The sequence below is a fragment of the Fusarium sambucinum genome, chromosome III (assembly GCF_050947815.1).
Source record: "Fusarium sambucinum isolate potato_lamoka chromosome III, whole genome shotgun sequence".
NCBI classification, from domain to species: Eukaryota; Fungi; Ascomycota; class Sordariomycetes; order Hypocreales; family Nectriaceae; genus Fusarium; species Fusarium sambucinum.
This window is the reverse complement of record NC_139292.1, coordinates 6647952-6669420: the sequence shown is the minus strand read 5'-3', so window position 1 is coordinate 6669420 and position 21469 is coordinate 6647952. Positions and strand designations below refer to the sequence as shown.

General features: G+C 49.0%; 10 protein-coding genes across 10 annotated transcripts; 2 read left to right on the top strand and 8 right to left on the bottom strand.

The window, feature by feature from the left end:
* Positions 1–117: 117 nt before the first annotated feature.
* FSST1_012373 (Mpv17/PMP22 family protein) lies at positions 118–920 on the bottom strand (the record flags this gene model as incomplete). The annotated part of the gene is made up of 2 exons (XM_083235592.1): positions 118–523; positions 571–920. 2 exons carry the CDS (start codon positions 918–920, stop codon positions 118–120), a joined length of 756 nt encoding a protein of 251 aa, XP_083082069.1.
* A 323-nt stretch (positions 921–1243) lies between these two features.
* Positions 1244–3382, bottom strand: FSST1_012372 (uncharacterized protein; the record flags this gene model as incomplete). The annotated part of the gene is made up of 1 exon (XM_083235591.1): positions 1244–3382. One exon carries the CDS (start codon positions 3380–3382, stop codon positions 1244–1246), a length of 2139 nt encoding a protein of 712 aa, XP_083082068.1.
* A 1131-nt stretch (positions 3383–4513) lies between these two features.
* FSST1_012371 (fungal specific transcription factor domain-containing protein) lies at positions 4514–6746 on the top strand (the record flags this gene model as incomplete). The annotated part of the gene is made up of 4 exons (XM_083235590.1): positions 4514–4636; positions 4687–4790; positions 4846–5999; positions 6046–6746. The coding sequence occupies 4 exons, from the start codon at positions 4514–4516 to the stop codon at positions 6744–6746; spliced, it is 2082 nt and encodes a 693-aa protein (XP_083082067.1).
* Positions 6747–7067: 321 nt separating this feature from the next.
* FSST1_012370 (uncharacterized protein) lies at positions 7068–7430 on the top strand (the record flags this gene model as incomplete). The annotated part of the gene is made up of 2 exons (XM_083235589.1): positions 7068–7229; positions 7281–7430. The coding sequence occupies 2 exons, from the start codon at positions 7068–7070 to the stop codon at positions 7428–7430; spliced, it is 312 nt and encodes a 103-aa protein (XP_083082066.1).
* A 19-nt stretch (positions 7431–7449) lies between these two features.
* Positions 7450–7890, bottom strand: FSST1_012369 (uncharacterized protein; the record flags this gene model as incomplete). Its single annotated transcript, XM_083235588.1, has 2 exons — positions 7450–7563; positions 7687–7890. The coding sequence occupies 2 exons, from the start codon at positions 7888–7890 to the stop codon at positions 7450–7452; spliced, it is 318 nt and encodes a 105-aa protein (XP_083082065.1).
* Positions 7891–8132: 242 nt separating this feature from the next.
* Positions 8133–8594, bottom strand: FSST1_012368 (uncharacterized protein; the record flags this gene model as incomplete). Its single annotated transcript, XM_083235587.1, has 4 exons — positions 8133–8260; positions 8308–8419; positions 8474–8491; positions 8550–8594. The coding sequence occupies 4 exons, from the start codon at positions 8592–8594 to the stop codon at positions 8133–8135; spliced, it is 303 nt and encodes a 100-aa protein (XP_083082064.1).
* Positions 8595–8849: 255 nt separating this feature from the next.
* On the bottom strand, positions 8850–9365 carry FSST1_012367 (DUF1993 domain-containing protein; the record flags this gene model as incomplete). Its single annotated transcript, XM_083235585.1, has 1 exon — positions 8850–9365. The coding sequence occupies one exon, from the start codon at positions 9363–9365 to the stop codon at positions 8850–8852; it is 516 nt and encodes a 171-aa protein (XP_083082063.1).
* A 2778-nt stretch (positions 9366–12143) lies between these two features.
* Positions 12144–12987, bottom strand: FSST1_012366 (uncharacterized protein; the record flags this gene model as incomplete). The annotated part of the gene is made up of 3 exons (XM_083235584.1): positions 12144–12406; positions 12448–12820; positions 12985–12987. 3 exons carry the CDS (start codon positions 12985–12987, stop codon positions 12144–12146), a joined length of 639 nt encoding a protein of 212 aa, XP_083082062.1.
* A 672-nt stretch (positions 12988–13659) lies between these two features.
* On the bottom strand, positions 13660–15239 carry FSST1_012365 (DUF1479 domain-containing protein; the record flags this gene model as incomplete). Its single annotated transcript, XM_083235583.1, has 3 exons — positions 13660–13970; positions 14021–14734; positions 14789–15239. The coding sequence occupies 3 exons, from the start codon at positions 15237–15239 to the stop codon at positions 13660–13662; spliced, it is 1476 nt and encodes a 491-aa protein (XP_083082061.1).
* An 870-nt stretch (positions 15240–16109) lies between these two features.
* FSST1_012364 (uncharacterized protein) lies at positions 16110–20713 on the bottom strand (the record flags this gene model as incomplete). Its single annotated transcript, XM_083235582.1, has 2 exons — positions 16110–17264; positions 17312–20713. The coding sequence occupies 2 exons, from the start codon at positions 20711–20713 to the stop codon at positions 16110–16112; spliced, it is 4557 nt and encodes a 1518-aa protein (XP_083082060.1).
* Between the last annotated feature and the right edge of the window lie 756 nt (positions 20714–21469).

Genomic DNA, 21469 nt, shown 5'->3' with positions numbered 1-21469 from the left:
ATAACAAATGAAAATATCTTAACAACTAAAACTGTCCGAAACCAGAACTCCTCTATACATCTATCTATCTATAGTCCCAAAAGCAATTCTATCATTTTTTGAAACATGAACTTTTTTTCAAGCCGCCTGTGCCATTGTAAGTCCCACAGCCTTGACGTCCTCCGCCTTTCCTTCATGCCTCAACTTCTCCTTCATCTCAGCCTGTCTATTCAAAAAGCTCAGATACGTCTGCCATCCAACCGCCACAACACCATGAAACAAAGGCCGCCAATCAATACTCAGGAAAGTAAAGCTGAATGCTGTAACCATGGGCCATAACTTGCACGAGTTGACGATACTCGTTGGCACAGTATCCTTGACACGCTCGATAGTGCCCCAGATGTTCTCGCCAGACAATAAAGCCTGCGCGCCGAAGAAATATGTGTTGAAGATTGGTGTAAAAGCGATCTGACCAACAACAACTTTCGTAGCGATGGAAAGGAGACGCGAAGAGTAATTAAAGTTATGAGAAAGGAAAATAAACCTATCAAGTCAGTCTTTCGATTCAACTGTTGCACTCTTTCGACTTACCATTTAAAGTTGGGTATCGCAGCAACGCCTCCAATAACAGCATTCCTCACTGTCCTCTTAGGATCGTATTCATTGTCACTAACATACTGCGCGCTCAAATCCGCAGCGATATAAATAACAATCGCAGTAGCAACTTGCGTTCTTAAAGGATTCTTGGACTGAGCTCGCGCATAAGCTTGCGCAGCGGTGGTGAGCGGTCCTAAACGTTGCCACAGTGGTAACGGCGCAACGGTGCTAGGAACAGGGATAGCCTCTTCAACTTTTTTAGATGACTGGAATCGTCGTTGTAAGTGAGAGAAGTTAATATTGATTGGCCTTTTGAAGGCATTTCGTAGGATATGTATCGTCATTGTAAGTGTATAATATGTTGGTAATAAAAAGGGGATGGAATTGTGAAACTGCGAAATTAAAGATGAGATGCGAATCTAGAAAACGGGTTTTAGCGGCGGCCGAACTCGGACGGCGAGGCCGAGGCAGAGATCTACGCCCTTTCGGGTAACGAGATGGATAAGATAGGGAACAAAGATCGGCATCTGTCGGCTATCAAAGTCGGGACCTGGGGAAAAGGGCAAGTTTCCACGATCAATTAAAACAAAAAATTAATTGATCAAGACAAAGAAAATATTGTAAAAGAATGTTATAACGCCAGTCCATGCATTTTTGCTTCAACAACTCAGAAGCACTCCTCCTCATCTTCATCCAACAAACCCATCCCGCTATCACGTCCTCTACACAATCTCTTTCTGCTTAACCTTCTTGCACCTCCATCTACAGAGACAAAGGCTGGTCTCTTTGCACTCACTGTCGAAGAAGATGACGATGACCCAGACCCTGGCTCTGACTCAGAGTCGACGCCCTTCAACACTTTGCTTTTCGGCGTCAAAAACTCTTGACTCATCTGCACGACCCGCTGAAGCTCCTCCTTCATTGAGTCAATCACCGCCTTAGCTTTCGTCCTTTCCTCCTCCACCTGACTCTTCAACCCGCCATTCTCAACTCGTAGACTGCATATCGTCGCGTGCGCTGTGCGAAGAGAAGCGTTCACTCTATCAATCTCCCCACGATATTTGACCACGCTCGCGTCACCCGCTGCAAGAGCAGCGCCATGTCGCTTATTCAGCGCTGCGACATCGCGCATCTTGGCTTCCTGAACTTCCTTCACCTCGCGTTGAAGATCTGCTGACCGCTGGAGCGCTTCAGACAATCTCGTCTCCAGCTCCGCGATGCTATCCTCCTTGCGACTAAGTACCTTGCGCTTGACCTCCAACTGCACGTTATACTCATCCTCAGCGTCGTGTGCATCGCGCTCCATTCTCTCAACAAGATTCTCAAGCTCCGAGATGTCGCGCACGTAACCGTCTACCGCACCTTTGAGTCTGGTGTTGGCCACTTCAAGCTCGCGAATGCGCGCAATTTTATCGCTCATGAGTTTCTCAGCCTTGGACATCTCTGCCTTGAGGCCATCCATGACAGTTACGCGCGCGTCGAGTTGCTTTCGTAGCGACTGTTCAATCTCGTGATACTCATCAATAGCATCCTCGTCTTCTTTGGCGCGCTTAGCCATGTCGCGTAGACGCGTGAGCATGAGATCCAGCACTTCAGCACCATGTGATGACAGCGGGAGGGTGATTTCGCCGGGTGTAAGGTACTCCAGCTCCAAACGAGCGGCGCGGAAGCCAGATGCGAGGGATGTTATCATGTCGCTTGCATCAGAACCGTGAAACCCGAGTTTTGTGATGTTCGTGGTGAGTTGTTGAAGTGCGCATGCTCTGTCAGACATTGTTCGTAGCATAGCGTCAATCTGGGCCTCCAATTGATGATGTGATGTTGAGTCGGACTCAGCGGCTGGTGTGAACTCTAAGAGCTTGTCGGATAAGCGACCGCTGAGAGACTTGTATGATTCGAGTGTGTCGGTAAGCTTTGTGACTTCGAGCTGCAACGACGAAACCTCTTCTTCCAATTGCTGTCGTTGAGGATCCGGGAAACAAGCTTGGACACCGGCACTCAATGTTGACGGAATGGGATTCCAAGACATCGGCGTTCCAGGAATCGTTGGGCTTGTAGCGGGAGGCGTCATGTCCATGAATGAAGTGCTCGCGTCGTGTCTCGCTCTGGCCCTTGAAGGTGTACTGCAGACCAACTGCGCCATAGTCTCCTCGCCAAACTCGGTGTCATCCATGTCCATATAATCTGGTGAAAACTTCTCCCTTGCTGATAATGTCCAGTTATACCCTCTCTTCTCACCCAGAGAGCGCCCAGATCTCTTTGACAGTTCATCCTGCAGGTCTTCAATCTGCTTCTCGAGATCCCAAATACGACCCGTGTCAATGACAATGGTCGCATTCTGCAACTCATAAATCTCGCGATCACGCGCCTTGAGTTGATCTCTTAGTTTGTCGATTTCCTCCTTGGTCTCAATCGAGCGCCGTCTCTTTTCCTGCTGAATGACGTTCATCTCTTCACTCAGCCCATTGCGACGAATGCGCCTTTGGACGCGACCATCAAGAACCTGTCGCAGGGGAAGAAACGTGACATCGCCACTCTCCGGCAACGCGGAAGTCGAGCGATTGGTGCTGGGTGTCGTTGTTACTGGTGCAGAAGAATGGCGACGTCGCTTGGGTGTTGCGACAGAGAAGCGACCGACCATTGGGGTCAGACCGCTGGATAGACCTGGCTCTGAGAAACGGACTTTTCTCCTAGAGACTGTTCTGGGTGTTTTGACAGGCATTGGGGAGGAGGGAATGTCTGATGGTTCAGACTTGATGCTGCGACGCGAACGTCTTACAGCAATTGGTAGGCAGAGGTCTTGCATGATAGGCAAAGGGAATCACCAGGTTTAACCACGATAATGGACAAGTTAGTAGTAAGTTACAAGAATAAAGATATCAAAAATACAGGGAGATGGTGTATTATAAAAACAACATCGTCAATAACAACATCCACCTGAACCAAATAAACACAATCAATCCCTTGTCTCATGCCAGGCATAATGTTTACCTATTCCCCGATCTGAACTAGCGCGTATTGTTGGAGAAAACAAGAGCCAACCAATTCTTCAACATGCAGGGTCTCGCAAAACGAGCCGGCGATGGACGGACAGTGGGGTAACTTGCTTTTGGTGAGACCGTGAATTTGAGGTGTTGTTTTGGTGTCAAAGGTCGCATAAATGGTCTGGAGAATTCACGGTAGTTACCCTGTGGTGTGTTTGGATCCACTGAAGGCTTGGGGATTAGCGACATTGAAGGGGCAACGGTAGGGAGGTCACAATAGTTGTTGATATTGATGTTTTGTTATGATATTATGATGTCGAGAAAGAAAATATTATTCTGTCTATTAAATGTATTGCATTCGTCTTGAGTTGCATGGAATTGATGGGTACGCCAAGTACTACAGTCTTGTCTTCAGTGGGTTGTCCATGCACACCCAACACTATGGATCATTGTCGGCTGCACCCCAGTTATTTAATAACCGAATGATATACATAATTGACAGGGTAAGTGAAGCTATAACCACCATTAATTCCAGACCTGTCCTTGTCTCCCGCTGCACAGTAGAGGTCCATCACAGCACCTACCCTATGACGCACGACATACCTGTGACCTATTACAATGTCACACAATAATATTTACACATATACATGGCTCTTATGATTACACTACGTCTGAATAAACTTGTCTCAACTATCGTGACAGAATTATCATGGTGTTGAACTACCGAACCAAATCAAATCTCCAATATTCGCTGACTAATAATGCCACTCCATTCTTCACCGAGACGCGTCTTCCCTTCACCTTGAAATTCCATCCAATAGTCGACTCTCTGCTGTCTAATCCCATCTCCACCCGCCTCACTCTCATTGACTCACTTATTATTCACATACTCACTCATGGCATGAACAAACTTAATACATTTCATCATATTCCCTCTGCTTGACACTGCAGAAATGCCCACGCCCTCCACATCCTCAAAGCACGTCAAATTCGTTGCATCTGATCCTTCTCGCGGGGGTCTCCCCGTAAAGCGTAAGCAAGTCCAGCACGCATGCGCTTCATGCCGCAAGAAAAAAGTCTGTCGCTTCCCATCATGACACCATATTCTGAACTGACAGAACAGTAGAGACGCTGCGTTCACGCCGAAAACGCTGTTGAAGAAACAACCGTCTCGCCGCCAGAGGTTCAAGTTCAAGTTCAGAATGAGACACACCAACAATCCCGGTCTGCGTAAGTGGAACCTTGACCGATCTGAGTTGACTTTAGATTAACAAAAGCGATTCAGATCTCTTCCGTTGAACGTACCTCTTTCAACACGTACAGCACTGCCAGATCATAACCATGTATCTCCATCAGCGCGCCAGCCATCTCTTCACCTTCAATATGGCACTGTCCCAACGCCTCCAAGACGTGAATCAGCAGGCACGCCTAAAACGCAATCATCATCCCGCTTCGTAGGAGATCTCAACCCAGAGGGCATGTTCATGGAAGCAACTGGTTCAGCATCCGTCAGGGAAACCTCACAAAAAGGCGACGTGGGCATATGGCTCTCATCAACCACCACCACTAACAGCGGGTCGCAAGGTCAAGCCGGCTCATCATCACAGTTCATCACGTCGAGACCACCGCCGATAATGGACCAGTTTCTACTCCCGTTCGTCAAAGAGCATTGTCTGCCATGTCTACCGCCCGAGCACGACTTTCGCAAGTTGAGGCGTTTGTATCTGGACAGGATTCATCCTATCCTACCCATCATTCCCGAATCAAGCTTGGACGTTGTCGCACCACCAGACGATGATCCTGCCACCATTGTTCTTCGCCAACTGGTCTGTCTGGCCGCTGCCACCGATCCATCCATGTCGTCGCATCTTCACCTACAAAACCGCGGCGAAGAACTCTTGACGTGTCAGGATTTCATTCAATCCCTCTCTTCCGCTGTGCGTGCCATTCTGGAAACGAGCATCATCACCGACAGGGTCCTTCACATCAGGGCTCTCGTCATGCTCTCGCTGTACACCCAGCCCAGCAGTTCCGAAGAAGCCGATCTCCCAGCCCAATTGGGCGGCCGTGCCATTCACCACATCCAGACTCTCGGCCTTCACCTTCTCAGGTATGATGCGCCCAACTGTGAAGAGCTTGAGACTTTGTTCTGTGCAGTTTGGGCAGTTGATCGAATTAATGCTGCTGCTTATGGAAGACCTTGCTTAATGCACGAGAGAGATATTGGTGCCAACCTTGACGGGTGTATCAAGAAAAGACCACCCTGTTTCCGACTCTTCCTCTCTGTGATACAGTGGCTTGATCAAGTGATTGAGTTATATCGCCCTGGACCAAGTGCCGAGGCTTCGGGTCTTGATAAGATCGCGTACATCGACCTCCCCGTCCTAGAAGCCATGATCGTCAACGCCGACGCCCTCAAAGTTCCAAGCCCACTCATTGGTTCGTAAAGAATCCCTCCGCTCTAAACTCATTCTAACAAGAGCAGCAACAATTGAAACCTTCTACCACGCCGTCATCATCCTATCATGCCGTCTTCCTCGCCCGGGCACACTAACAGCAGCATCAACACTCCCACCCCCCTCCGCTAACGCCCGTCGCTCCCTCGCAGCCGAGCGAATCGCCTGCGCCGTCCTCCGCGACCATCTAAGCCCCATGCCCATCGTCCCCTACGCAGTGTGTCTCGCACTAAGCGTAGAATATCGCAAGATGCGCCACAGTCGACTGCCCATGTTTCGCGCCCGTGCTATGCACGCTTTCCGTCGCAACTGCGAAATGCTCCGCAAATTTGGCGACTATTTCTGGAGCGCCAACGTGGTAGCAGGTCTAGGTGAACGGGTATTGAAGGAAATGGAACGCGCAGCCAATACTCTAACCCGTGAATCAACACCACCAACTCATGAAGGAACACCCAACTCTATACCATCATCTTTCTCACAGCCTGTGCCTCGACCACCCGAGTTCCCCGTATCTGTTCCGGTCGCCAATCCCACCATGATCAACTCGGTCCCTAGCGTGGAACAACCTGTCGACTTTTCACTCATCGATGCTATCTCAGGTGCTGATGTCTTTGGGGCTATAGACCCTAGCTTCAACCTGAACGCTGTGGAGGATGCGCTCGAGGCCAATCTGGACATAGGTCTTCCGATGAACTGGGTAGACTGGGGCCAATATGCGACACTACCATGAGCCAGTCATTTACGATGGACTACTTTAGCAGTATCTCGTCAGCCGCCGATCCGTGATGATAGGTCCCTGTGCCGCGTATGATCTTGTTTGAGAATTGCTATATACCAGTCATTTACTGAGATGGATGGTAAAGTGACCTTCTGTCCAACGAGATGGTAATTCATCGCGGCTATATTAAGTTTTCTCACCACCCCAAATGTCATTGAGTAAGATGCCAGCAAAGCTTACTGCCGGTAAGCATGATATCACCAAAGACTCGACTACAAAACAGCCACAATCTCTGCGAAAGGACTGTATATCTTCGTTATTATTTACGACGCGATGTGGAGACAATCTTCTTCTAAATCCACTGACAGCGATACCGCCGCCCTTCTTGGCGATGAGCTAGGCGCGACGACCAACATACACGCTGAGCACCCCACAACGCATCTTCGCCGATTGAGACTTGTGCATTGGGAAGGACTAGCGCAACTATGTGGTCTGGTCAGTAGGGACATGAGGCTAGCGGGTTGTTGTGCACCATGCAGTCTATAGCGCAAGACAAGATCAGGTACACGATCCGACTACAATGCGATGGCAACTGTTGGAAGTGTTATTGCCCAGATGGAATGGGACAGAAAAGCAGTCGATGGGGAGGATCTGGTCACGGGGAAAGGAAAAGGCATCATGCAAGAATACATTTAATGTAATGTGTAATTCAAGGTCAGCTCAAGTTCTCGACAACAATAGTTGCCGGCGCAGCGGTTGAGACGAGTAACAGAATTTGGTGCCCCTTTTCGCGACATCTAGTCTCGTCATGGCATCTAATCGACTGAGACTATTATAAATGCCATCGGTTCTCTTTGACTGACATACCAAGCTTTCAAACGAGTCGACCTGCCCAGCTTCCATACGCTCTGATCGCTTTCGGTGACATCAATTACAGCACACTATTGCGTACAATAGGCATCGCGATGGTGTAGTTATAATTGACATCAGCAACAGGGATCGGAGTGTATGGAAGTTGGGTAGGTCGACTCAAGATGCCACATAGAATGTTGAGCTTGTCGTACGGCATGTTCGCCAAAAAGTTCATGTCCACCTTATCTTCGTCGACTTGAATCAAGAAACCGACTGATGGTAAGTCGCCCAAACGACCAAGCATGTCGTTTTCTTGTATTTAAGTTGTTGTATTCAAGCTTCCTTGGTCCCAAAACAATTGGCTATGCCGCTTCATGCTGATAAGCCATGTTCCATCTCTTCCAGCGCTGTATAATGGCCATGCTCAAGCTTTCCACCGTATTCCGGTTCGTATTTTATGATCGAGAGAGGAGTATTCGACCGGTAATCAAGGGGGTATCATAACATCGTAATCCAATCAGTCCATCTTCGTCGTGTCGCATCATTTTACTTTCTAGTCTTGTCGCCCGGAAAGTCGGTCGGCTTTCCTCTAAATTGGTTCTTTATTTCGTCTAGAAAGTGCTTCGCGAAGCGTTCGTTCCTGTTGGCGGAATTTGGATCCGCTGTTGTCGGTCCTGTCAGCCTAATTCCGCATGTATCAATATTGGAGTAACCAACGTACCAGTCGCTTCGCCAGGAGCCAACGGTTCGTTGGGATTTCGCCCGTGTTGCTTCTCGTGTATCGTCTTGTGTATGCGGCCTACCGCGCGGTGGAAGCCGGGTTGGCGGAGGATCTAGACGGGTGTCAGCGACCGTGATTCAACGCGAAAGAAGGACTGTTTGCGTACGGATGCAACAATGTGGTCCTGTAACGGCAGATGTTAGTGTTTGCGACCAAGAGAAAAGGCGAGAAAGGGTGCGTACCTCGAGGGACTGGACTGCGCGTAGAAGCCACCAGTGCGCGGCCATCTTTGGTGGCGATAGAAGATGCTGATGGAGAGTTTGGGTGGTGGAATTCAAGGTAAGATGCACCTGTAATTGATGGAGATAGAGGGGTCGTGGCGAAGATCATTACAAAGACACTTTGATTGGCGGTTACCCTAGATCAAGGGACAAAGTGTCATGACTAGTCTACAATGTCATTCAATTATTCACAGAACATGATGAACTAATATTTCATTCAAACGTAAATCATTGCTTTTTATTTATCCCAATTTCGCTAAATTACTGGAGGTACTGGCTCATGAAAGGAGTAATGTAGTCCTGCTTGCCAATCTCAACACCCTCCTTTCTCAAGATAGCGTAAGCAGTGGTGAGATGGAAGAAGATGTTGGGAATGCCGTAACCCTGAACGTAGTCGCGGCACTTCATATCAGCGCTCTTTCCAGGGCCGAGACCAATGGTGACGACCTCAGCGGCGCGCTTCTCAACGGTGGCCTTGTCGGCCTTCTCGACAACCTCGAGGACCTTGGCAATGCGGGCCTGGTACTGCTCAAAGTTGGTGCAGTCGTCGCGAGAGAGGGTGAGGGGCTCAACGCCGGTGGTGCGGGCGACAATCTTCTGGGCGGTGTCGGTGAGGAAGAAGACCTGGAAGTTCAGGTCGAGCATGTCGGGGGCCAGCTTAGCCTCGGGGAAAGAAGAGGCATTGGCGTGAGACTCGGCCTTCTTGAGGATGGCAGAGAGGGACTGGAGAGCCTCCTTGGTGTGGAGGATGGCAGCGTCGTAGAGAGTGTAGCTCATGATGGGCGATTATTGATGGAGGTGTGGTATGAATTGGGTATGGTAGAGAATTGCGTGCTTGAGTTGAACTATCACTCTATCTGCTGGTGGTTTATATACATATATATAGGTAGAGAGACACATATTCAAGACCCTCTTCTCCTTCTTCCTCATTCTTCTGCGTCCAATATGCCCCTCCGCTTTTGCCACGTTCAATTCACTCCACTATTACTTCACCGCTCACTCTTTCTAGTAAAACGAACTTGCTAGATGCTTCGTTACATGCTAAATCAGATTAGTAATGTGTTATCCGACCGTGGAGACGCTGAATCGAAACTACAACGCTACATGATGCGTGTCAATTGAGTGGATTCCGGGCCATCGGTAACCGACATCCGGTCCGAAGCGAGTGGGATACTATCGGACAAGAACTGTATCAATGAGTTCAAGACACAAGAGTCTATCAACTTGTGTGGTGTGATAGGACGAATCTGTTCAACTACCGACATAGTACATACAGTCTTACTACCGGTGAAACACCAACCTTTCATTCTCTCAAGTAACAGTCTGACATGTCAAAAAATAGCTTACAAACCAGCTTGTCAAAGTCCGCCGTTCGCAGTCCGAGTCATGAAACACCACTTTGCTTACAAACCTCTTCAGACCACGTTGGCCTTCTCCACCGCTTCGTTACTCCTCAATGTTGATCATATCAACTTACGCATAATATGGCCTTGTGTTCTTCAGCCTAAAAGTAACTCAGTTGCCATGTCAGAAGAGGGGACCAGTGGGTAGCAGAAAAGTTGGCCTCTTCGCTTTAGGGTACAAAACTAAATAGCCTAAAACTATGGCCTAAATGGTATAAGGCGACCTGCTAATTTCGTCCCTTCTGCTCAAGCGGCTAACCTTTCTGATACCTTGAGGCCTTGAAAGTTCTCGTCACATACTTTAGTCAATATATTGTTTGTCCACGCATCGCTTCCCCTGATGGCGGAGAAGCCAATAACCACCTATCACAATATCGTATTCATATTCGTCATGTGGTTGGAAATCATATTATCAATGCCAGATTGAATCTGCGATCAGATCGCCAGGGTCAGTACTACTTCGACTCCAGTCGAGCAATAGAGGAGCGGGATGCCACTGCATATAATCGTGACTTTCATGTAATCCTCTAATACAAGACGACTGCCATTCAATCCCTCCAACTCTAGACATAGGAAAGAGTTAGAGTACGATGCGGTGTTTTTGAACGCTCTTTTGGACCCTTATATGTATCCAATGAGATATATTGCCTAAGAATCGACCGGGCTGGTACAGAACTGGAAGCAAACATCAAATTATTGGCCACGATCAGAACAATCTTTCCTCCAAGAAGGCAAGTATGTGATAACTACTACGTTGTGCAAGCAGAAGGCTTCGAGGTCTGCAAGTAGGTAGCATGCTAGTCAAACTGAGATACCAATTAGCTTAGAAACCTTATGCGGAATTGGACACGACTCCCTGATTACTCCTGTTGCAGTTCCTGTCTAGCTCTGGATGAACTAGAGCATTATCAAATCGTACGTCGATATTCGTGACGACCTGTAAGAAGAACAGGCAAGCCTCGAGATTCGGGCTTGTGCAGCAGATATTGGCGTCGCTTGTTCAAGACATTGAGAGATCTGATTAAGCGGCTTGTTTACCATCCCAAATGGACACGCACTATCGGCAGGAACAATCCATAAGGGCCATCACAGTGGTAAGTTCTAGATGCGCCTCTACCACTCCTCCAGATTGTACTCCGGAAGGTACCAAATACGACCCTTAGACGCAGTCTTGTATTGCCGGGTCATCTGGTTGTCTCCATGGCACTTACTAGGTCAACGGTGTTTGCGTACTGAGGATACGACCCGAATGCCCCGATGGCACTGAACAGAGGGATGACAAGGGTGTTTCTGTATAGCTGCCTACCTGTAGTGATGGGACTACCTGGGATGGATCTCGCTGTGCATTGATACAAGGGATTCGTGCTTCAACTTGGAGATTAGCCTACCTATTGGTGCTGCCGTACTGCCAGCTCCCTCGCCTGAGATTTATTACTAGATTCAAGATCATCATGCAGAAAAGTTGTCCGCTTGAGGCATAAGGTAGGTCACTTTATGCAATTTAGGCTATGAGTTTAGGCCATCTCTTCTCGTTTTGCTTTCTCAAATCATCCCTATGGTATCAGGTAGTGTTTTGAATATTGATATTCTCACAATCGATGTTTTCCAGCTATTTATGCAGCTTCACTTCTGATGTGCAACCCACCCTTCATCAAAATGATCTAAGCGTTGAAAAGTCGATACATGTATACCAGAGCTTGCGGGTAACATAAAACATGGCCTCTTAGTTTTAGGATCCAAAACGAATAACCTAAAATTATAGCCTAAACCGCATAATTTAATCTACTAATTTTGTCTCTTATACTTCTGGGGGCTAACGTCTCTGGTACCCTGATACAGAGGTGCATGATCTATCTAGATGGATAGCATCATTGCTACTACCTCGGTACGTCGTAAGGTATGGTTTAGAAGCTAGCATTATAGGAGATCGACCCGGCTTATATCTGAAGGGTAGCTTGGGCTTTATTAAAAACTTTCAGTTGTCCCCACAGTTCCTTCAAGTTACCAATCTCGAGTAATTCTATAAGGAGTAAATAGATTCCATCGGGAACTAGAACTTGGTTGAAGCGCACGGTCTAAACCGTGATCATTTGCTTTAGGCATGAAAGATTTTTGATTATATGCAACTCCTAGTCTAGTGAGCACATTTCAATTACTCTTTTGAGAAAGTAAGTGTATCCATCCAGGCCTTTGCGTCGATGCCACAGTAAAACTGTATGTTGACATACAGGCCACCCGCATCGATTTGGTCCTGGCTATAGGTACAACTGAGCGAGGCCTGGTGCCAGAGGTCTGTTGTTAAGAATTGAAGTTGGCGCTTGATGGACGTCGTCTTGCTGTGGGCACAGAGAAGGACAGCCTGGGTACACCCATATCCTCCACGGACCCAGGCGGATGCACGGTATGGAACACCAGCTTGAATTGGTTCTTTCAGCGGCTGGCCGACGTGGGCTGACCCCCCCATGTAAAACCAGATACGTCCAGAGTTTCTGCTATCATGCTGATATCACTGTCAATGGAGAACAAACCGCGTTCAGGGTTGAGGAGGGCCCAGGGCTCCGCATTGTCAGTTTCGTCGTCGAATCCACTGTTAATAATGAAGGTAGTGATAGCAGCAGCCTCAGTAGTAGTGGTGGTGGTAGTGGTGATTGCTTCCGCAATTGTAGTACGTTCAGCAGTGGTGGTTGGGATATCGGTAGTGTTAATATCTTCTGGGACAGTTGATGTCTCGGTACTAGTCTCAATGATGATGGGGCTCAGGTCTATTGTTGAGACAGCGGCAGTAGCAATATCCTCTGAGATGGCAGACAATTCAGTGCTGGTCTCGGGCTGACCGATGGTGAGGGTAATATCCTCAACCGAAGAAACGCTATAGTTGAGATAATGACCTTAGTAGTAGCAGGGACCTCAGCGGAAGTCGATGTGATACTAACTATGGTCGAGATATCGGTTATTCTTGAGCTAGGCTTGCATAGACTAGCTTAAGAGCCTACCATGAAGGATACTGCGATAAGAGCAGTAATAAATCTGTTGGTGATTATCTTGAAAACGAGGGACGAGAACGAGTGTGAGAATGGTGGTAGAATCGAAAACAGAACTGAAATGCCACAAGGGAATAAACAAAGACAAAAAGGCAAATGCTGCTGCTTCTTTTTATAAATTTCATGCAGTCTAGAATTGCTCCAAGGGTCCTGAGCTAAAAAATGCATGTGCCCAGAATCAATAGTCTCAGTCGCCTAACCCTTTCAGGGAATACTCTAATTTGATGGGGGGGCTTCGCAAAGTCTAATCGATGCAATGAGACGGTATGTCACGAAACATAGGGCTCGAAGAGCAACCTTATTCTCACACAATACAAAAGCACTGCCAAGCAGGGAATACTCTAATAAAATAAGATGGGAATAAAACAAGCCACAGGAACTCAATTGGCTGGTGCAGCATGGTTGTTGGCTCTACTGAATATGATATAGAAAGAAAGAAAAAAGGAGGCAACGTTGCCAACACTGAATGAAGGAATGCATGATCCATTCAACGTTGATCTAAACAAGCCACGACACCCAAGAAGCGGTTATACTCATGGGGGTGAACCAACAAACGTACTCAATTAGTGGGAATATTCTGAACTTGTCACTTACAATTTAACCTATTTTACTTACAAACATCCCTCCTCAGAACCCCAAGACCCTGTTAGCACTCTCCACCGCCTCTTTTTCCCCATCACTACCCAAACCCTTCATCTCTAACCCCTCAAGACCAAACGCTCTCTTTCCTGCTCCGTCCAGAACATCCTCCGTAGGCCGATCCACATGCCCCGACTCCCCCGCACCACCCGGGAAATCCGGGCCCGGCGTACCCCGTCTAAACGCCTCTCGCTGCCGGACCATGTACTCAGCATTCAGTTCGGTAATGGGACACACGGGGATATACATGACACTCGAGTCTGTCTTTCCGCCATGCACTTTGTCAACTGCATGAATTGCTATGTTCGTTAGCCATGAGTTACTGCGAGAAAAAAGAGAGAGGACTCACTGTCGCAGTGCCACGCAACAAAATCACCAGGTTGTATCTCAGGGACATGAACCATGGTCTTGTCCAACTCCAAGTGAGGATGCAACTCATCCGTCAACTCTTGCCCTGTTCCTGGCGTCGCACCCTGCAACTCACTATCCATCTCCCCTCCCATAAACTCCCAATTATCCACGCCCAAAAAGTCGGTCGCGCTCATATTCTTTGCGCGGAAGAAGGGTCGGAGTAAAACATACGCCATGGACAACTTCACGAGCGGGTTCACTAGCAACGTCCCCTCGCCAGGCTTCGTGTGACTCATGCTCATCCAGCCCTGCCACATTCTGAACATTGAACACGCACCTAGTCCCTCGTAGAGGTTGTTCACAGCGTGTACTCGTCCGCTGGCATCCCATGGATCATACTCGTTCCATTTGCCAGCTAGTACAGCATCATACACACCTCCGCGGCCGTAGCCTTCTTCTTCCCATCGCTCCACACTCCCACCGTCGATGTGCGGACCGAGGGCGAATGAGGCGTCACCTGGTTGGCGGATGCGAAGTCTGTCGGCGTAGCTGAAGGGTTGGGAGAGGGAGATGGGAGTGGAGGGGTTGGAGGAGTGCCAAAGGAGGGACATGAGACGTTGTTGGACGTGGAGGAAGTTGGGATGGGAACGGGCTTTGAGTTGAGGGCCGGACCAGTAAAGTTCGTAGACTTGAGGATCGTGAGGAGGGAATGCTGTAGTATTGATGTTAGTAACTGGTAGTGAGAATGTCTGCAAGGGGGGTATACCTCTTGTAGAAGGGTTCTTGTGAACGTAGTCCTCAACTTCACCCTTCCAAGCCCTAGCCTCATCCTCAGGAACAACACCTTTGACGACGACAACACCTCTTTTTCGAATCTCTTCTTTCAGACCTTCAGCACTCCGTTCGAACTCGTCGTACTTGATCTGTGGAATGACACTCGGGCCCTTGCTGGCAACGACATCATTCTCCCTGCGAAGTTCACGCAACAACGACTTCCAACTTTTCTCAATCTGGTCTTCTCGACCTCTTACAAGATCAAGTTTTCTCAAGCGAAAACGATCTGGGAGAGGTTCTCTTTGAGCACCGGAGAGAGAAGTGAATGCGTCGGAGATGTCACCTTCTTTCTTGGCTGCAGCAGCAGCTACGGCCATGTGTCGCTTTAGACCTAGACTGGCAGGACTAGAAGTCTTGCATCTCGCTAGTGAAACGCGCAGCATTTTGTATAGAATTTTAATAAGTAATAGAAGAGGAATTACAATACAAGTAGATGATGGGAATGAATTGAATTGCTGACCCCTCGGTGTAATGTAACATCTTACTTATACTCTTCGTCATGACGAGGGAGAGCGCGGTCTTACCCCATTGGGAAAGTCCGCTCATGAGAGAAATGTTTAATTGATCACCCCAGTTTCGGAGAATTTCCAAGTTTTTGCTTTTGCTCTGGCTCGCTTGCTTGTTCGCTACTGTACGACATACTCTTGGCGCTGTGCAACATCTGTCACAAAGGAACCTTGGTTCTGAAGCTGCTTCAGTGATCGAGCCCAACTCGACTCCTCCTAGTATATACTCAACATTTTCCCAGACTTTATATTACAGGTACGATGAATAGATAACTATTCTGTTTAACAATACCATATCTTCACGAGTGTTTATACATCTGGACATGGCTGAAAGCCTCAAAACCAGCTCGTCGTAATCGCTTCACCACCAAGTAACTGATCAACTGACAACACCGACAGACGCACATATAGCAACACTGGCCGCCAATACTCAATCATTCATATCAATTCAACAGCATCGGAAAACAGTTAAAGTAGCAAATAAATACCCAAATCAATTCCCCTCGAATAAATGCTTCCATTCCCATTCACGCCCCCTTCATAACAAGTTAGATACAAGAATACCTTACCAGTGTCGGGATTTTATACAAGATACATATATAAACAAACAACTCCCAAACACTAAGACAAGAAAAAAGAAAACACCCTGGCTCCATCTATGATTAATTCCTCTCTTTTTTCGTTCATGGCTTCAATTCCATCACCTAGTCCCCCACCCCAACTCCTACGCTTATGTTGCTTTTCCTATCAATCAATATCCCCCAAAGCTCTCTTCATCCGTTCCTTCAAGTCCCTGTTCTCCATCTCCAACCCGCCTAGTCTTTGCCTCGCTGCGTGCCGATCCTGGTTTCGTCCTTCTCGCTCCATCTTGAGCTTGTACTCCATATCGCGAAGGCGGAAGAGCCATCTATTGTCATTGGCGCCACCATTGCTGTTCTCTTCGTTCAGTGCCGTCATATCTCGTAGACCAAGGCCACCAGCAGAGGAACCTGGTAGAGCGGTCGTCGTGTGTGCTCTTGTCATTGTGGAGGAACGTGATTTGGAACGGCTGTTGCGTTGTTCGCCTGGGCCGCGGGGCACAGAGGGTGACGGCGAGTGGGGGACGAGAGCGTCAGAGCTTTCCCTCGACGAGTGTGCTGCGCGCGCTCGCACGTCGTTAGCTGTGCGTAGAGTCGCGTTTTCGACCTTGAGTTGGCGATACGCCTCTTCCAGACGGTTGTAACGAGTATCGTGACTTAGCGATCCACCAGAAGAGATGGAGTTTCTAACCATTGTCTCCAGTCGATCCAGCTTCTTGGTCCGCACTTCAAGGTTACCCTCCAGAGTCTGATACTCACGGTGCAGGTCTCGTTCCACAGACTTAATGCGGGTTTCGAAAGATGCAACCATGTTCTCAATGGACTTGACAGCAGCCAGTAGGTTCTTGGTGAAACTAGGCAATCGGTTTGCAATGACCTCAACCGATGGCAGGACCTGGCGGTCAATAAGCGAGTTGCCGTGAACCCATTCTCTACCACACAGATGGCTAAGCTTATGCCACAGTTGCAGCAACAGTTCATTGCGCTCCTGCAATTGATCGCGAGCTGTTTGCTCGAGCACGGCAATTTTCCTGCGGTCCTGACTCTTGTTGGTCTCCAGCTCAGCGATGCGAAGATCTTGGCTACTCGCAGTGCGGGTGAGATGTTGGTGTGACTTTTGAAACGTGTCGTACTGCGACTTGGTGTTTCGGTGAGCGATGCGCTCCTTTTCAAGCAGCTCAGAAAGTTTGCGACTCTCCAGAGCATGTGACTCGAGTAGAGAGTCGCGCTGCTTGATGATTCGATCCTTCTCGACCAGCGCTGCCTTGCTGGCGTCGAGGTCACGAATTGTGTTCTCAAGCTCACGTTGTAGCTTAGCAATAGACTGCACAATATTAGCAAACATTCTTCTCCAACCACAAAACAACATACCTTGAGAAGCGAAGATCGGGTACCGTTGAGGTCACCCAGAGCTTCACGAAGGTTATTCTCCAGCTCCATCAGCCTCTCCTTCCACTCCGTCGCCTCAACCTCCCTCGATGTCAGTTGCTTACGCAGACGACGAGCCTCGTCCTTGGCCGCCGATGCCTCTCTGTTGAGCTCGTTGACGAACTGCTGCACCTCTTCCTTCTCTTGATCTGCCACAATCTCGCGCTGGTGTCGCTCTTGCTGGAGACGGTTCTCCAACTCCTTGACTCGTTCCTTTTCATCGTGAATGCTCTGCTCGGCGCTAGCAACAGCAGCCTCGAGGTCTCCGATTCGAATCTTGTCCGTCTCCTGCTCTTCCCGTAAGAATGCAATCTCTCCCTGGGAGGATTCCTGCTGGACAGAGAGTCGTTGGTTCTTATCGTTGGATTCCATAAGCTTCTGCTCCAAATCCTCAAGCTCTTTGTTAGATGAGTCCAATTCCTGCTCGAGTTGCTGGATTCGTCGTAGCTTGTTCTCCTGATCGTCTTCAAGTCGTATCAAGGCCTCGCTCATCTTGCGCATCTCTTCCTGCAAGGCGTCAAAGTTTTCTGAGCGGTCTTGGAGATCAGCTTGCACCCGCTGCATCTCTTCGGCTTGTTGATCGGCCTCTGCTTCCAACGCATCAATCTCCTCTTGAGCCTCCTTCCTTAGCGACTCGAACTCGTTCTCCATTTCGCTTTGTTCGCGGAGAGCCTCGTCGCGTTCAGATTGTAGGGCCACCAGATCGTTCATGGCGTTGTTGAGATCCTCTTGGAGTGCCAGCGCCGCATCTTCAGCCTGTCGCTTGCCATCCACGGCTGTCTCAAAGTCCTCCATACAAATCTCAAGCTCGCGCTGCAACTCTTGATTCTGCAGCTTGACCTCGCTGATCTTGTCTCGCATCTCTGCCATTCTATTTTCAAGCTCCTCTCGCTCGACGTCCTCGTCAATCTGCGTCTGTGTCTTGAAACTTCCGCGTGACTGAGGCCTGTCGCGACCGCCTACCTGCGAAGCCGATCGCTCAAGCAGACTGTCAATGGTTGAGGGAGCCGGCCGACCTCGTCGCTGAGCCATCTTGAGATCCTCAATTTCCTGGTAGAGACGCTCTTTCTCGCGGTTCCTCGACGTCAGCATAGATGTCTGCGCACCAACCTCACGTCTGAGTTCGGCGTTCTCATGACGGAGTTGCTCGCTCTCTCGGCGGAGTTCATCAACCAGGGTAGTAGCCTGGCTGAAGTTGCCGTTTGAGCTTTCCATATCGCCAGAGAGGCCAGAAATGGGTCGTCCTGGTGACATGTTGCCATCCCGGTGCTTCTTAGTGATATTATAAATGTTTGTCGTGTGGTGCATGCCTCCCTGTCCACCAGACAAGTCCTGCTTCATCTTAAACACCTCCTCTCGAAGCCTCTTGTTTTCGTCGTCGGCCTGTTCTCTACGGGCAGTCTCTTGTTCGAGAAGATCTTTCCACACATCGGCCTCTTCTTGTCGGTCCATGTTTTCACTATTTCTTTCGCCCATCGATCTGACAATGTCTGTAAACTTGCGCCTCTCATTCTCCTTGATTAGGCTTTCCGACCGTAGCCGCTCAATCTCGGTAGCGTATTCTTCAACCCGTTCACGAAGGAAAACAAGCTCTTCCTCCCGTTCTTGAGCTTCCTCTTCTCCCCGAGCGGTTTGATCTGTTGATGATGTACCACTGTGTGCCGTGCTTGGTCGTTCCCCTTCGTCCCTGACTTGCTTCTCCAACTCTTTGACTCTTCTTCGTAGAACCTTATTGTCTCGTTGTAGCACTGCAAGACCAGTCTTGAGGTCAACATTTTCTGAGATCATTTCTTTGATGCCCTCTTCCGATAGCTTGTCAAGACGATCGCTCAAGAACATAACTTTGAGCTTGAGATCGAAGTTCTCTTTTGACAGTCTTTCGATTGTGCTGCTCTGCTCCTTCAGGGTCAGGTTCCTACCAGACCGAGCTGTATTCACCGAGGCCCCCATGGCAATCGAGGGAGGTTTTTGAGGAGTTTCCAGGCCGCCCTTGAACTTGTACTCCTTAGCTAAAGATTCCGGGACCTGGACGTTCCTAACATGCCGTGCGATAACGGTATCTGTGGGAGCTGTGGTAAACCCTTCCTTAGAGGGTCTTGGTGTTGAGAGCACATCTTGTGTTCGCCGTCGTTGGGGACTTTCGACTTCGGGTAAGGGCTCTAGTTGCGGTAGCGAGTTATCCGTATAGTCCTCGGCGCCAAAAGCTGACCCAACACTGCCCATGCTTCCTATACTGATAGACCGTAACATCGGGTTGCTTGGGTTCCGTAGCATGCCCATGGCTGGAACTGCGCCCCCAGATTGGAGAGCGTAATCAGCACCGAGTCCGACGGTCATGTCACTACCTTCTTGGGATTCGGGATTGGTCGCGAATGAAGATGTAGACGATCGCTGGCTTCCAAAACGGCTGCGCAAGTACTTAGGTCGGCGGCTTCGTGAGGATTGTCCAGAAGTGTTTCCAATATCAGCCTGCTCGGATTGCGAATGTGTTGTCGATATGGAGGCGTCGTTATCGCCAGCACTAGACACTTGTGAGCTCTCCTGTTCGGTGTCCTGATTCTCGGTATCGTCATATGTTGCGCTTTGGTCCTGCGTTCGCTGACTTGCCATGCTAACAGCACGCGAAATGGTCCTCCTAGTGGCCGCAGCAGTCGGTGAAGAAGAAAAGTTTTCGAATCCAGAAGTGTTTGCAGACGAGGTCGTCACATCGTGGTCATCTTCATATTCTTGCTCCGGTAGCTGCTGCGGTTGCTGTCGCTGCTGGATTGGCTGAGGAGCAGGCTTTTTCGTGGGCGAGTCGAACTGAAAGGTGTCGTCGATGCCTCCCTGCTGGTTCGTGTGAGCGGTGGGAATAGGCGATAATGCGGGCAGAAAGCTAGACTCCACGTCTCCTAAGTGGCGCCTAACGTCCTCCTCGGTTAATGAATCGTCGTGGGCACGGGTCAGATCGACAGAGATAGGGTCAAAGTAGCTGTTGTCAGGGGCTGAACGACCAGGACGATGCAGCAAAGACTCCTGCTGGGTTGTAGGGGGGTTATTGTTGGAGCTTTTCCGGTTCAAGGATTTTGCATGTGTATCGTCAATGTTTATAGCAATATCGTGGGGAGATGGCGCTGCGATAGAGTCGGTTTGGTCTTGTTCTTCTTCTTGGGCTTGCAAAGTATCACCAATGGTGTCGTCTGTTAGGTCTGATGTCTCAGCGCCCTCGGGATAGTCATCTCTGTGTGAGACGCGATGGGCTGTCTGTGGACGCGAACCGTCGTTGCTATTGTTGGTTTGGATTGGGGTCAAAGGCGGGCTGCTGTGGCCTAGGCCTAAGCTGTGGTCTTGCTCATCGTTGGCCATGATGCATTGCGGCGACCGCGGATGCGTGCGATGCGATGCGATGCGTGGCTGTCTGTGGTTGGTGATGTCAAAGAAATACAGTGGATGTCAACCCATGGAAGGGAGGGAAAATGGAAATAGAAATGGAAATGGCCGGGTATTGGATTGGATCTTGCCCGGGTCCCCTGCTGGTCTGGACTCTACTGAATGTTATGGTTATTTGGGCGTCACCTCTCACTAAAAGGCAAAACCTGACAGGACCCGGCTGCACTAAATTGGGTATCGTGCGCTGGACGCCGTTGAATGGTTGGTTGAATCCGCCAATAAGATGTCCTCGTTCAATTTCGAAGGGCTGTTTAGCGGCAGAGGGGAAAGCGGGGCTTCCTCGTGGCTTGAGTTTGGTTCAAGGCTGGTTGCCGGGGACAACCATTGCTAATAAAGAGCAAGTCTATGATTCGGATATCAATGATTATCGTAATTGAGTTTGAGTAAGAAATGTCTATTCCTCAACTGAATTGGACATGAGAACTACAACAGTATTTGTGGAAGCCGAAGGTTTCAGTTTGATAACGTCAGCATGAAAAGCTAAAACGTCCTACGAACCGGTTCTACAACATGAGACGTGCCAGTATAAGATCCGGGGTAGTTTCTCCAGCTGAGAAAGGATCCAGTATTCGTAAACGAGCAAATACATCATTCTCAGGTGCAAGGTACATCGTAGTACTTTTGTGGGTTTACTCAAGAGCTTATCGCCATCGCTCCAACTCCAACAATCAC